At 33.7% G+C, this 14,054-nt stretch overlaps 1 protein-coding gene across 1 annotated transcript; it reads left to right on the top strand.

Moving 5' to 3' along the window:
- The first annotated feature begins 9,121 nt into the window (after positions 1-9,121).
- Positions 9,122-9,796, top strand: LOC114175755 (50S ribosomal protein L27-like). The gene is made up of 3 exons (XM_028060546.1): positions 9,122-9,221; positions 9,308-9,432; positions 9,563-9,796. Exons 1-3 carry the CDS (start codon positions 9,140-9,142, stop codon positions 9,794-9,796), a joined length of 441 nt encoding a protein of 146 aa, XP_027916347.1. The 5' UTR covers positions 9,122-9,139.
- Positions 9,797-14,054: the final 4,258 nt, after the last annotated feature.

Raw genomic sequence — 14,054 nt, forward strand, 5'->3', positions numbered from 1 at the left:
ATTTTTTTTCTAACAATCCACTAGTGTAATAGTATTGTCCTTACCAAAATTTGGAAATGATATTTTGGCCAAATTACAAATTTAAGTAGTGGCTTAAATTCTTCTAATAATGGAAGCTAACTTTTGTTATTCCAAGGGGAAGTCACCTGCTATGTATAATAAAATTACATAGAATATTTTAATGATTTAAAATATTAAAATTCAAATATTACAAAGATACACATTAAAGAATATTGTTTTAAATACAATAAATTACGAATTTTAAAAGTTAAAATAGTAAAGTAAAGTAAAATAAAGAGACTAAATCGCATGAGAAATTAAAAGAGGTTATTCTACCCTATGCCTCCTCTCTCATCAACCAACTGCTTCGTCGCTTGCGCCATCACTGTTTTCCGGTCCGTGTCACTGTTTTCGGTCCGTTCAGAGGTTAAACTTCCGTTAACTTTCTTTTTTCTTCTGTTGCATCAACCGTATTCAACCTTCCATATATGAATTTGGGGATTGTTATGTGCCAATAGCTGTAAATATACGAACATATGAAGAGAGTGATTGTTTCCTATAAATCAATGTGTATTGGAAAAAGGGTTTGGAAGGATCCTTATGGGAGGTTTGCAGTAGAGAAAGGCACCGTTAATGCCCAATGAGGGTGTGGGACTGAGAGAAGACATATCTACTCTTTTATTTTTTCGATTTGATGTTGTTGTGATATTTCTATGTAGTTTTATTGATGAGAACGTTTTATTTAAGCTTGAATTACTGGTACACTTGATATATATATATATATATATTATATATATATATAATATATATATATATATATATATATATATTATATATATTTTGTGAATAATTCGTGATTGGTCATACATATGGAATTGCTAGGTTTCCCATTCAGATATCGTGTGTGGGATGTGAGTTCAGCTAATTATTATTGGGGTCAACATATCCTGACAGCTTCATGTAAGTTCCACCAAATTAGTATGTTAATTGGATGCAAGCTATGGCAGTTTAAGACAATGTATGCTGAAGATATCCTGACAAACTGGTGGAAATTGGAATTGAAATCAATCAGATTGGCAGAATCTTGGAAGTTGTTTAGAGTGATAGGATTAACATTAGATATTAAATATGAGTAACTTGGGCCAAGAGATGATGCAATTAAATTTTGTATTTGAAATTTTCTAGTGCTTTAGCTTTTGAAGTAGACAGTCAAGGATAAGATTGATTGGAGGAAGCTATTCTTTTTCCTCTTGGTGTGGATGAAGAAACTAACTGCAAATTAAATAGTTTCATAACTATTTTCCTTTACATTTCATTTTTTATGCTCCGTTGAGTGAGAATTTGAAGTAGCTGCAAGCACTTTTAAGTTGCGATTTTGAGCTTATGTATTTGTTCTATGCTTAGGTGTTGGATCCTGTCTTAAGGCTTTCATGACTGTTATTTATGGTTATTCTAAATTCTTCATGTGATGTGCTCTGTCTCTTTCCATTCATATCTCGCTTTTTTTTATCCAGTTTTTCTGTTAAGATGTTTGGGTTTTCTTTGTTTTAAGCTGTGGGATGATAGGATAACTGTGTAATAGCTGTAGTTTGTAAACAATAACACTGTGCAGAGAACTCACGTGAATTTATTGGAGGATTTTTAGATAAGATAAGAAATGAATGAATATTAATTAGAATTAGAAGTTAGTGTATTTAAGGACATTAGTGTCTTACTCAAGGTTCCATCAACAACCTTAAGGTCACTTTATGGGATATTGATTCTTTAGGAAGACGAATGGTAAGAAGCCAGACGGATGTGTGCATTCTATAATAAAGCCATTACATACTTTTGTTGTGATTTGATTGTTGTTACTGGTGTATCTTATTCCTATTGTATGTTCTGAAGTTGAGGAGTCATATAAGTGATTTAAAGCATCAATTAAGAAGACCTAAAATTTCCTTTGGATGCATTTGTTAAAAACACCATTCAACTGAGAAATGTTAGAATAAGCATGGAATAGAATTTGAGCAAGCTCACACAAGGTTTGATGGTTAAGAATTTTTCCTATTCAAGGATGACCGAGTAACTGGATGAAAAAAGGATATACAGAGAAAGGCCCTAGAAGGATCATGAAACATATCCTTTTATCTGGTCATGAAGCAAAATTAATAGAGTCAAGGAGTCCCAAACGGGTATCAAATTAAAAGAAATCCTTGTCATTTAAATTTTGATATAAGTTGAAATTCCATGAAAGCCAAAACAAATATTGGACACTGAAAATTCTGGGGAGGAAAATTTTGAGATTAAAGGTGATAAAGGCATGGAAAGGCACAATGTAAGGGGCAATTCCTTTTATTGTGTAAGTAAAGGGAGAAATTAGGATTTGTTGTGGTTTGAAACACGAAGAACCAAAATCTTGAACTTTTTGACCTCATCTTTACCAATATAAATCTTATGAGGCCTTTCAAGTGGCTAAATTGTTGTATATTGCGATTATCCAGTTGGAGTTACCATTGTCGTCTTGGACTGATGAATTGGTCATTGTGGCACTTGGGACAACTTGGTTAGTACCAAGTTAATGTTAATTTATTGCAGTAGTGGGACTAACCCAACTGTTTGATTCAAAATTTCATTCCGAAAAATGTTATTAGAGAAATTCCGAAATTAATAATTCAAAATCAAATTTACAAGGGTCAAAAATGGTCATTTTTTGAAAATTGATGGGGTGAAGTTATTGCCATTACTTGTTTATTCTGAAAATTGGGCCAGTGTAACATATCCAAAACAGAAAGCCCGTACCATTAAACGCTGAAACTGAAACCACATTCTCTGCAGAAATCAAGAGTGAAGAAACGATAATGAGACCTGTTTCTCAGAAATGGGGCTACATTCGAATCATGGCCGGTACAATCCTTGGAGGCATCCTCGGATTCTACGTTATGCACCGTGTTGAATCTAACTACAAGGTTAGCATACCATCACTCTCTTCTTTCTTCCCAGTTGCTTCTTCTGCCTCTTCAATTTTATGGCTTCTGAAGCTAACTAATGGAGGCTTGATAGAATATTTGAAACCCTTTTCCCTTTTCTCTTTAAAGATTTTTTTCTTTTTTCGTGTGTTTGATGTGGGTGTACTTGTGCTGTGTGCAGGAGAGAATGAACGAGAGGCTGAGAAACTATGAGGCTGAATTGAGGAGGAAGAAGGACGAGAGATTGAACGAGTTTGAGGAATCCTCCAAGTTTTGAAAAATTGTGGTTTTCTTTTCTTACTTTTTGATGTTCTCTTTTTCTTTTTATGTTTGATTTATGAGAATAATTGGAAAAATTCTATCTTTGTATACTAGAACATCTTTAACGATGTATAGTTTCTCCCTTTTCATATGCTGTTGAAAGGGCTTAAAAGCCTTACTATTAACCCAATTTCATAGAACTGAAACATGCAGCTTGCGTCAAACCTAAGAAAGAGATTTGTATAGTAGAAGATAATGCAGATAAATGTATTATGTTGAATTTAATGGTGATTAATTTATGTTGGAATATGTTTGATCATATGGCAATATGTAGCATGATTCTAATTCAAATCAAACCAATCCCGTTTCAGTCCTTTGATGTCATTTTCTTACATTACATGAATGCATTTGTTCAGGATCATTGTATATTTGAAGGGCTTCAGTGGTTTGTTCATGTTTCCTCGGCATCAATTTAATAGACGCCCCTTTGCTTTGTTCATGTTTCATCTAATGCTTAATCAATACAACCTAGGAAAGAACCATTGTATTAGAGTAAATATTATGTTAAAAATAGTTTCATAGATATAACAGTCATACTTTCATTTATCCTTTATCATTTTAAGTAGTTACATTGATTAACACTGGTGGTACTCATCTCTTATTATCATGTGACATCAATTTGGAGTGACTTGTATCTCTACTGAATTGCTGATACAATGCAGTTACAACACAATTTAATTGTCTTTCCGCTTATTTCACACCTTTTTGTTAATGACTTAGAGGGCTTGAATAAATACTGTATCTTGTTTCATTCGCTGATAATTCAAGTTGCTAATGTTGAAAAAGCTCAAGTATAGCTAAATGTTCAAGAGAACTTGAAATTAGGAAAATTAAATGAAGTGAGATGTCACTCACTCTAAAAAACCTTTACTGAGTATTGATATTTGCTTTCGGTTGTAGATAAGATTATAGTCTTTGAAGGTAGTTCAATTTTTGCACACTGCATCAAAATGTTATGTTAAAATGATTATTAAATATTAAAAATAAGCCCGCAATGACCAAATTGTTGTGGAAAAGAAACATCTTTCACACGCCCATACAATTTAGTTGGACACATAATAATTTGGACTCTTATTGTTTTTGTCCACGAAATCACTTCAAAAGGTATCTCTTCCCTAACAATTTGTGGTTTTAAAAATTATGACTACTTTCAGGTACATATCGAGAAAATTGTATATTATGATTCCAGCGAAGGGTAGTTAACAAATGCTCTAAATTAAAGAATATAAAAAAAATATTTTGTACGTTAATTAAAAAGGTTTTAATAACTATTGTATTTTTGATTGTGAAAACAAAGGACAATGGATAAAATTTAAGAAAATGGAAGATATATCAATTTACGTCTACTTTAGACTCATTTTTCATAAGTGTTACCAAACTAATGATGATAGCAATTTATTTGCGTTAATATGGTTGGAAAGAATTTGTTCAATGTTTTGAAATGTAAGCCAACAAGCGTCGTTATCCAGAGGTATATAAAGTTTGTTGGAATATAAACTCTTTGAGAGAATAAATTAGACAATAAAAGACTATTATGTCTTTCAAATTCATACCTCTTGGGTGATTCCGAGCATTTGGATTATTTTGAGACAATATAAAACTAGAATTTGAACAGTTTTTTGAACTAGGAATATGGTTCTCTTTTCTCAGCCTAGGTAATTGAAGTGGATGCATTACTACTTCCCTTGGTGAATTACGAGATTTTGCAAATAGCTTTTAAGATAAAGTTACAGTTTGATTTTAATTTTCTAAGGATTTCTATATGAATGTGAACTCTAAAATGCTTACTCTTGTACAATAAAAAGAGAAAATGAATTTTTTTTTCTTGAGAAGGCAGGAAAAAATATATGAAAATAAAATATATGTCCTCAAAGATGGAAAGATTTGGGAGAGAAAAACGCAGGAGACACTCTTTATTACCAATTGTCTGTGCTTGGGCTGTCATTTTTACTCGCAGTTCGTGGGCCAGCCGTGATCGGTCCCATTTTTTTTACCCACGAAAGGCCCCCAACTCCAAAAGCCTCGCATGAGATGGAATGGGAGAGGGCTAGTGTGGTTAGTCCCCTTCTCTTCGTTCAAAACATTTTCTTATCTCCGCAAGATCTTCTCACTGAGTCCCTCAACACGAAACCCTTACATTTCTTATTCTTCGGTGCTGGAGCTTGACAGCAGCACACATACCGGTTCCCGAGGTGGTACAAGCGTGGCGGCAGCGATAGCGTCGAGAGAGGTTAGCGTTCATTTCAACTACGTCAGAATTAGATAGATCTATTATGTGATATATGCCTTCTATTTATCATTGAGTTTGTGCAAACACAATCATTGTCGAATCGCTTTCTGGTCCTCTTTCACCAAAGATTAAAATTGATTTTTGCTGTTTTTTTAAATTATGGTGAAATGAAATTAATGGAGATCGAAATTTCGTGTAGTTAAGACCAACATGATTCATCACATCAGCATTGATTGACAGCTGTTGAACTCACAGAATAATTGAGACAAATTATTAATGGCATTGATTATTCTCTGTATCCAGCAGCTTCATTATGCTTTGGTAAGTGTGTACCAACTTCTTATGCTCCAAAGCTTGGCCTATTCCTCTTGGGTGATTCCGACCATTTGGATTGTTTTGAGACTATAAAACTATAATTTGCAAATAGCTTTTAAGATAATAAAGTTACAGTTTGATTTTAATTTTCTAAGGATTTCTATATGAATGTGAACTCCAAAATGCTTACTCTTGGACGCAAATTTAAATCAAAAGATTAAATAAGTATGAAAATTTACATTTAAGACAAAGATGATCATGTAACAATCATAAAATGGATTTGGAACAGGATAAAGATGATTAGACAATTAAAAAGAATAGAAAAAAGTAAAAGATGAAGAAGGACTCATGTGATTTATGCACTTGGAAGATGATTCAAGATATGTAAGTGATGATGATGCAATGTAAGACTCAAACTAAAATATTTATTTTTCCCTAACAATCCACCAGTAAAATAGTAATCTTTTTATCGAAATTTGGAACATGAACATTTGAACAGATGGTAAAATCTAAATGGTGATTTAAAATATATAAATTAAAATATTAAAAAAGATACACAATTAAAGAATATTGTTTAAAAATAATAAATTACGAATTTTGAAAGTTAAAAATAGTAAAGTAAAAATAAAGAGACTAAAATCGCATGAGAAATTAAAAGAGGTTTGATTCTATCCTATGCCTCCATCTCTGATCAACCAACTGCTTCGCCCCTTACGCCGTCACTGTGCCGCTGCATCACTGTTTTCCGGTCCGTTCAGAGGTTAAACTTCCGTTAACTTTCGATTGTTTCTTCTGTTGCATCACCGTATTCAACCTTCCATATATAAAATTGGGGATTGTTATGTGCCAATAGCTAGCTGTAAATATACGAACATATGAAGAGTGATTGTTTCCTATGAATCAATGTGTGTATTGGAAAATGGGTTTGGAAGGATCCTTATGGGAGAGTCTGCAGTAGAGAAAGGCACCCTTAATGCCCAATGATGTTGTTGTGTATGTAGTTTTATTGATGAGAACGTTTTATTTAAGCTTGAATTACTGGTCAATTATATATATATATATATTTTTTTTTTCTTTTGACCTAGAATAATTCGTGATTGGTCATACATATGGAATTGGTAGGTTTTCCCATTCAGATATCGTATGTGGGATGTCAGTTCAGCTAAATTATTTTGGGGTCCAACATATCCTGACAGCTTCATGTAAGTTCCACCAATTAGTATGTTAATTGGATGCAAGCTAGGGCAGGTTAAGACAATGTATGATGAAGCTATCCTGACAAACTGGTATTTGATTGCTCACGGGGAAATTGGAATTGAAATCAATCAGATGGGCAAGAAATATTGGAAGTTGTTTAGAGTGATAGGATTAACATTAGATATTAAATATAACTAAACTTGGGGCCAAGAGATGATGCAATTAAATTTGTATTTGAAATTTTCTAGTGCTTTAGCTTTTGAAGTAGACAATCAAGGATAAGATTGATTGGAGGAAGCTTTTTGTTTCCCTCTCTGGTGTGGATGAAGAAACAAACTGTAAATTAAATCGTTTTCGTAAACTTATTTCCCTTTACATTTTCAATTTTTATGCCCCGTTGAGTTAGAAATTTGAAGTAGCTGCAAGCACTTTTAAGTTGCGATCTTTGAATTTACGTATTTGTTCTATGTTTAAGATGTTGGATTCCTGTCCTAAGGCTTTCATGACTGTTATTTATTGTTATTCTAAATCCTTCATGTGGTGTGGTCTGTCTCTTTTCATTCATATCTCGCTTTTTTTATCCAGTTGTTCTGTTAAGATGTTTGGGTTCTCTTTGTTTAAGCTGTGGGATGATAGGATCACTATGAATAGCAGTAGTTTTGTAAAAAGTAGCACTGTGCAGAGCACTTGCGTGAATTTATTGGAGAAATGAAATGAAATATTAATTTAGAATTAGAAGTTAATTTAATTAAGGACATTAGTGTCTTTCTCAAGGTTTCATCAACAACCTTAAGGTTACTTTAAGCTATATTGATTCTTTAGGAAGACCAATGGTAAGAAGCCAGATGGAAGAATTGGGATGTGTGCATATTATAATAAAAGCCTTTACATTCTTTTGTTGTGATTTGTTGTCACTGGTGCATCTTATTCCTATTGTATGTTGTGCTGAAGTTTGAGGAGTCATATAAGTGATTTAAAAGCATCAATTAGGAAGACCTAAAATATTCCTTTGGATGCATTTGTTAAAAACACCAATTCAACTGAGAAATGTTAGAATAGCCATGGAATAGAATCTGAGCAAGCTCACACAAGGTTTGATGGTTAAGACTTTTTCCTGTTCAAGGAATGACCGAGTAACTGAAAGAAAAAAGGATATACAGAGAAAGGCCCTAGAAGGACCATGGAACCATATCCTTTTATCAAATTAAAAGAAATCCTTGTCATTTAAATTTGAAATAAGTTGAAAATCCATGAAAACCAAAACAAATATTGGAGACTGAAAATTGTGAGCAGGAGAATTTTGAGATTATAGGTGATAAAGGCATGGAAAGGCACAATGTAAAGGGCAATTCCTTTTATTGAGTCGTTAAGCCTCCTTCAGTGTAAGCAAGTATTTAAAGGCAGCATGCATAGCCTTGAGGGAAAAATTTTCAATTACTATATTGAGAGTCTCAAAAACAGTTGTGGCATAATTCTTATTTGGATCTAAAACATACTTAAGATTATCTGGTGTCACCCCATGCCACACTCTGGCATTCTCTACTTTTTATGCTGCATATTAGTTTTGTAAACAATTTTATCAGTTGTAGTATATACATCAGCACTGCTAATTTTATTTTGTGAATTTAGATTTCTTGAGTTGTGTAACTAAATAACTACTTAATTTGTTATAATTTAATCAAAGCAACAATCTGTTCATATTTTAACTGAAACATTGATTTAACATATTTTAGTTGCTAATGAATAGAATCTAGATTACTATGCTATTTATTATTGTATAGTGTACTTCAAGTAGAGAAACTGATGGGGATGACATGGAGGTATTCCTGTGCCTGCAGATGATTGATTTCTTTAAATAATAAGTTTCATTGTTTTTATGAGATTAGCCTGTACTCATTATAGTTTCTTGTCTGCTTATTAAATGTAAATACGTTTTAATGATCACATGACAGTGGAATTGTATGGCCAACTTTTTCTGATGATCTGATCTTGCCTCAACTGATTCATTCTGGTGTTTGGTATTTGTTACTACAAGCGCACCAGTCGTAATTGAACTGTTTCACAGATTTTGAAAATTTCCAATGTTATAATTTATCCCAGGTTGTGTCTCTGCCACATAGAAAACACCATGAATTTTGCAGCATCATTTTGCAGAAGATTGAATGTCAAAGAACTTGTGACAAATGTTCCTGTGTATAGAAGCACCAGTGGTATAGCCTCATTATCCTATATTGGCTACTGTATGATGTCTTTCTAAAGTAGGCTAGACTAATGATTTTTTGACCCATTATTGTAGATGTGTCTGGAGAAGGTTTGAGTATGGTGTTCAGGCGTTGGGCTTCCAAAAAGACTGCTGGTTCTACAAAGAATGGACGGGATTCAAAACCCAAGAACCTTGGAGTGAAGAAATTTGGTGGGGAGGTATTTGTTTTACACTTTTGAGTTCTAATTATTGCCATGCAGGTAGAGGAAGTGTGAACTGAATCTGGATGTTCTGAACATGGTTCATTGACTTCTTCATTCATGATGTAACTCTTCTCTTATTATGCAGAGGGTGATACTTGGAAATATCATTGTTCGACAACGTGGTACTCGTTTTCATCCAGGAAACTATGTGGGACTTGGGAAAGATCATACTCTGTTTGCATTGAAAGAGGGATTGGTGAAGTTTGAACGGAACAAGCTGACTGGTCGCAAATGGGTGCATGTTGAGCCTAAAGAAGGCCATGTTCTCCACCCTTTGTATGCAAATGCATCTGTTTCTGAAGTAAAGGTTGCTGTGTAAGTCTCACCAACTTCAGCCATGATAGAAATTTTTTATCCGCTCATAGAATTCAACTTACCTTCTTTAGCTTATGTGAACACCTAGATGTTGTCACTCTGCCCCAATTTTTTACCTTTAATTGAAAAATGGGTTTGTGGCTGGTACATACTCTTCTATTACAATTATTTAAAAGAATGACTCTAGAAGGAAACATGGTTTGGTACTTAAACATGCTTCGGAGTTGCTCTTTTTTGTTGTTGTTTAACTATGTCCGATTATTAAGTACAATATTAGCTAGCATAGCAACATTTACTTTGGTTTCATAATGGTATAAGTAAGACTTTGAGGGCCAAAGTAATTTGTTAGCGCACCAAAGAAAGGTGTTTGCACGGTATTTAATGTAAGCATATGTTCTTGTAACTTTTTGCTGTTGTGGATGATATTACATAAGCTATATTAACAATAAAATATTTCTTATGAGGTGAGTAATGTATAATAATAAGATTCAATTGTTGAATTTAAACTATCCTATTTTTGTTAAATAGTGGGTTCTTTCATGAACAACAGTAAAATAGTCATTAATTTTTAACAGAAAATCACATCTACAAATTACAACTGGAGTTCAACAGTAAAATAACCTTTGAATTGAAAAAAAATCTCAATACATCTTATGAAATTTTTATTCATCATCCATTTTTAAGGCATATCATCAATTAACTTCATCTATAACGGATTGTCTAGAGGGAAACAAAGAAATGTCAAGAAAAGAAAACTCAAAACAAAAATCCAATTCTTATAAGAACGTGAAGGAGAAGGAAAACATTATTTTGACACTCATGTAGCAAGTAACATCCTGTTGACAACTGTGATATGACATCAGCTGGTGTTATGTAAAAGGGCAAAAAAGTGAAAAATAAAAAGAGCAAAAAACATAAAAGGGCAAAATTGTTTACTGTGAATGAAAATTGGAAATCTGAAATGAACAAGGGGAAAGGGAGGGAGCGTGAAAGATCTAACCGTGGTTGTTCTAAATGTCGTCGGTGGCATCGTTATAGGTGTTTGGAGGAAAGCAGGAGAAGTCCAAAATGAAGTGAGAGTTGTTGAAGTGGTGTTTTAAGGCATGTGTTTGTGTGGTCGATGGTGAGCATCATTGCAATAGGTTGTCTCCTAGTGTCATTTGTAGGCTACCTTTGGAGTCACGGGTGGTGAGTGAATGTGAGTGTGTAAATCTGAATTTGGTGGAGGAAATATAGTTGTAGAACACTCCAAAACCGATTTGTTTGACATTGATAAACCTTATTGTGGCCTAATATTATGCAAAAATATTTCCTCGATGATACAAGATAGTGTAAAACCAAAGTAATCCAAGGAAAGACCAGAATTTTGAGTGAATGTGAGTGTGTAAATCTGAATTTGGTGGAGGAAATATACAGTACTAACTTTACTAACAATGCAATGAAGATGATTAATGAAGTTATTACTAACCATGCAAATAACATAAAAAAATGCGTGTGAAACTATGAACAAAGTGTTCTTCATTTTGAATTAGACATTCTAATGAAAGGAATGATCATTTGAATGCTTAGAATGCATGAATAGATGATATGGAAGATATCTTAAGTTTTGGAATGAAATGACACGGTGCAAAAAAGTGAATTTAGAAAGTGTTTGATCAAATGCCTATATGAAACCCTAATCTATCACAGGTGTTTGTGAGAATGCTTAAATGAACTAAGGTATGATTTTTACAAACGTGCTTCAATCTATTAGAGCAACTAGAAAATTTATTTAGAACTCAATAAAATGAACTAAAACACAAAATCATGGTGAAAACAAAAGAATTGAAAATTGGTGCAGAGGTGCTGATGTAGGTTCTTTTAGGTTTTGTGAAATATGATGTTTGATTTTGATGATGACGGATTCACAATTCAATGTCGGATTCGAGTTTTGATTAGAAGAAAATCTTCGTGAAGCCTCCAATCATCGATCTATCGTGGAAGATCAATGAGTCTCGCGGCGGAAATTGATTCTTAGTGGAAGCGACATGGTTCTCTCTCGATGGAAACGACGTTTCCTCCGTTCAACACCTTGCGACACTCAACGCTCACGCTCTCACTGTTTTGGGGCAACCCGACGAGGTAAAAACCTCATCTAAGGTTAGGGTTACTATGACAAAAAGGGGGAAAAACTCCACACTCTTATTCATCAAAACTGAAAATTATAGTTTGGTGGCCTGCCTTTTATAGGAAGAAGAAGGCAGGCATGATAAAGATAAACGGAACTGAAAACGGGAAAAGGAAAAACCTTAACGGCTAGGTAACCTTGTACAAACTTTGTACAAGGGTTTAAGAATTCTAGGAGGTGTGGGCATTCGTCATGGGAGGAGGAAGAGCCTGAACCAAATGGCTACCTAAAGGGTTTGAGGGTGAAGAACCCTAACTTTTGCCATAGACCTGTTTTTGAAGAATATGGAAGCCCTTCCACCCTCATATACGCAAAATAGATCACATGCCTTCATCAAAATGTAACCGGATGTTTCCAATTAGAGCCAATAGATGATGGTTTGTTGATTTGGTGTTTGGAGAAGACTAATTAGGCTGCTGGAAGAACCATTATGCAAGCCCAAAAGATGTTGCTCACTTATGATGCATAAGAGACGCTGATGCTGGCCAAATGGAGGCAAGGTATTTGGCCTGCTGGAGGACATTGGGTCTCCCAAACACGTGAAAATGATAATAAACTTTGAGGCTCATTGAATTGGGCCTACTCCCAATGGATAAATATTTGTTAAAGTGGCATACTCATTAAAATGCCTAAACATTAGGTTGATAGCAAAATAAAGTCAATAATAATGGCCTAAAAGTACAAGGCCCAAAACATTTATTTAATTATTTAAAAAAATAATGAAAATGAGCTTAAACATTGGTCCAAGCTATAAGGACTTTGGGTGATTTCTATCATCCTCGTCCTCTTGAAGAGGATCTGTCCTTAAATCAAGAATGTTTCTCATAGCCTATAGCTTAGGACGCTTTGTTGCCTCCCGAATCAATTTTTTTTTTCAATAAGCATCAAAGAGGGTTAAAATCAACTTTAATTTCCCATGAGAAAAGCTTCTAAAAAGTTCCCTAGACGACCTTGTATTATGAAAAATATTTCCATTAAAGTCTAAGAGGTCCTTATAGTGATATCTACTAACTTAATTGTAATCTAGGTAACATTAACTCAAAGTGTTGCTAGGAAATATTGGAAGAGTTTAAAATATAGAAGAATAGAGGTGTAATTGAAAAATTTTCAAAAGAGAAATTTAAAATTGAAAAGGAAGGTCTAATATAAAGAAAAAAGTTTAAGGAAATCGAGACTCCCTTTATCATTCTTGTCTTTGTTCAAGGGTGAATTGGAGGTAGTGTTATTAGCCCTTCCTACTTAAGTAAGATTTCCTCTCTTTCTCTTCTCTCATTATCTTCTTTTTCTCTTCCAACTCTTTTCTTTTCTCTTCACAAGCTCTTCTTCTCTCCTCAATCTCCTTTTCTTTTTTGTATTTCTTCTCCTTTTCTGTCTCATCTTGTTCTCTTTGTTTGTCCTCTCTTTCAGCTAATTTATTAATTTCCTTTTCATTTGCTCTTAATTTTTCTACCCACACTTGTTCTCTTTCTCAATCCTCTTTCTCCCTCAAGAGCATTTTCTCAATCAAGAGCCCTTCAAGTTTTTCTTTAAACTCATACCCTTTTAGAAAGTTCATTTTTATGTTTAATGGATGATTTTCCTATGTAATGAATTTTCTAATCTCACACATTTGCTCTTGGGATATTCTAAATGAAGCAAGAACAAAATTATGTCTCATGCATGTTTTTAAACCACTACAATCCTCAATTGGGGGTTTTCTTGCTCTCTCCACTATAGATTGCTAATCTTCCCACCACTCTCTAACATGTCCTACTAACCTAGAAATGCACAAACTAAAAATGTAATATTTACTACTTCTAGAAAAGAAAGGATGCAACTCTTCAATTTTCCTCTCCCAAGCCAAATATGATAATGCACTTATGTCCTTACCAAAGAAAGGAATGTCACTCTCCAATCTATGATGCATCTCATTCTCCAAATGGCTACCTAAATGAAAACTACTATAAAAAATCATATTTCTTTTTCAAGGAATTTGCTCAAAACAATTTTCGAAAGATTTTGGGGTGAAATTTCTAAAAAGAAATGAAAGTGAAAGCTTTCTATAGATATTCCAGCAAAGGGTGATGAGTCACTTGGATAGGCTCAGGAACTAGGC

Source organism: Vigna unguiculata, chromosome 3 (assembly GCF_004118075.2).
Source record: "Vigna unguiculata cultivar IT97K-499-35 chromosome 3, ASM411807v1, whole genome shotgun sequence".
NCBI classification, from domain to species: domain Eukaryota; kingdom Viridiplantae; phylum Streptophyta; class Magnoliopsida; order Fabales; family Fabaceae; genus Vigna; species Vigna unguiculata.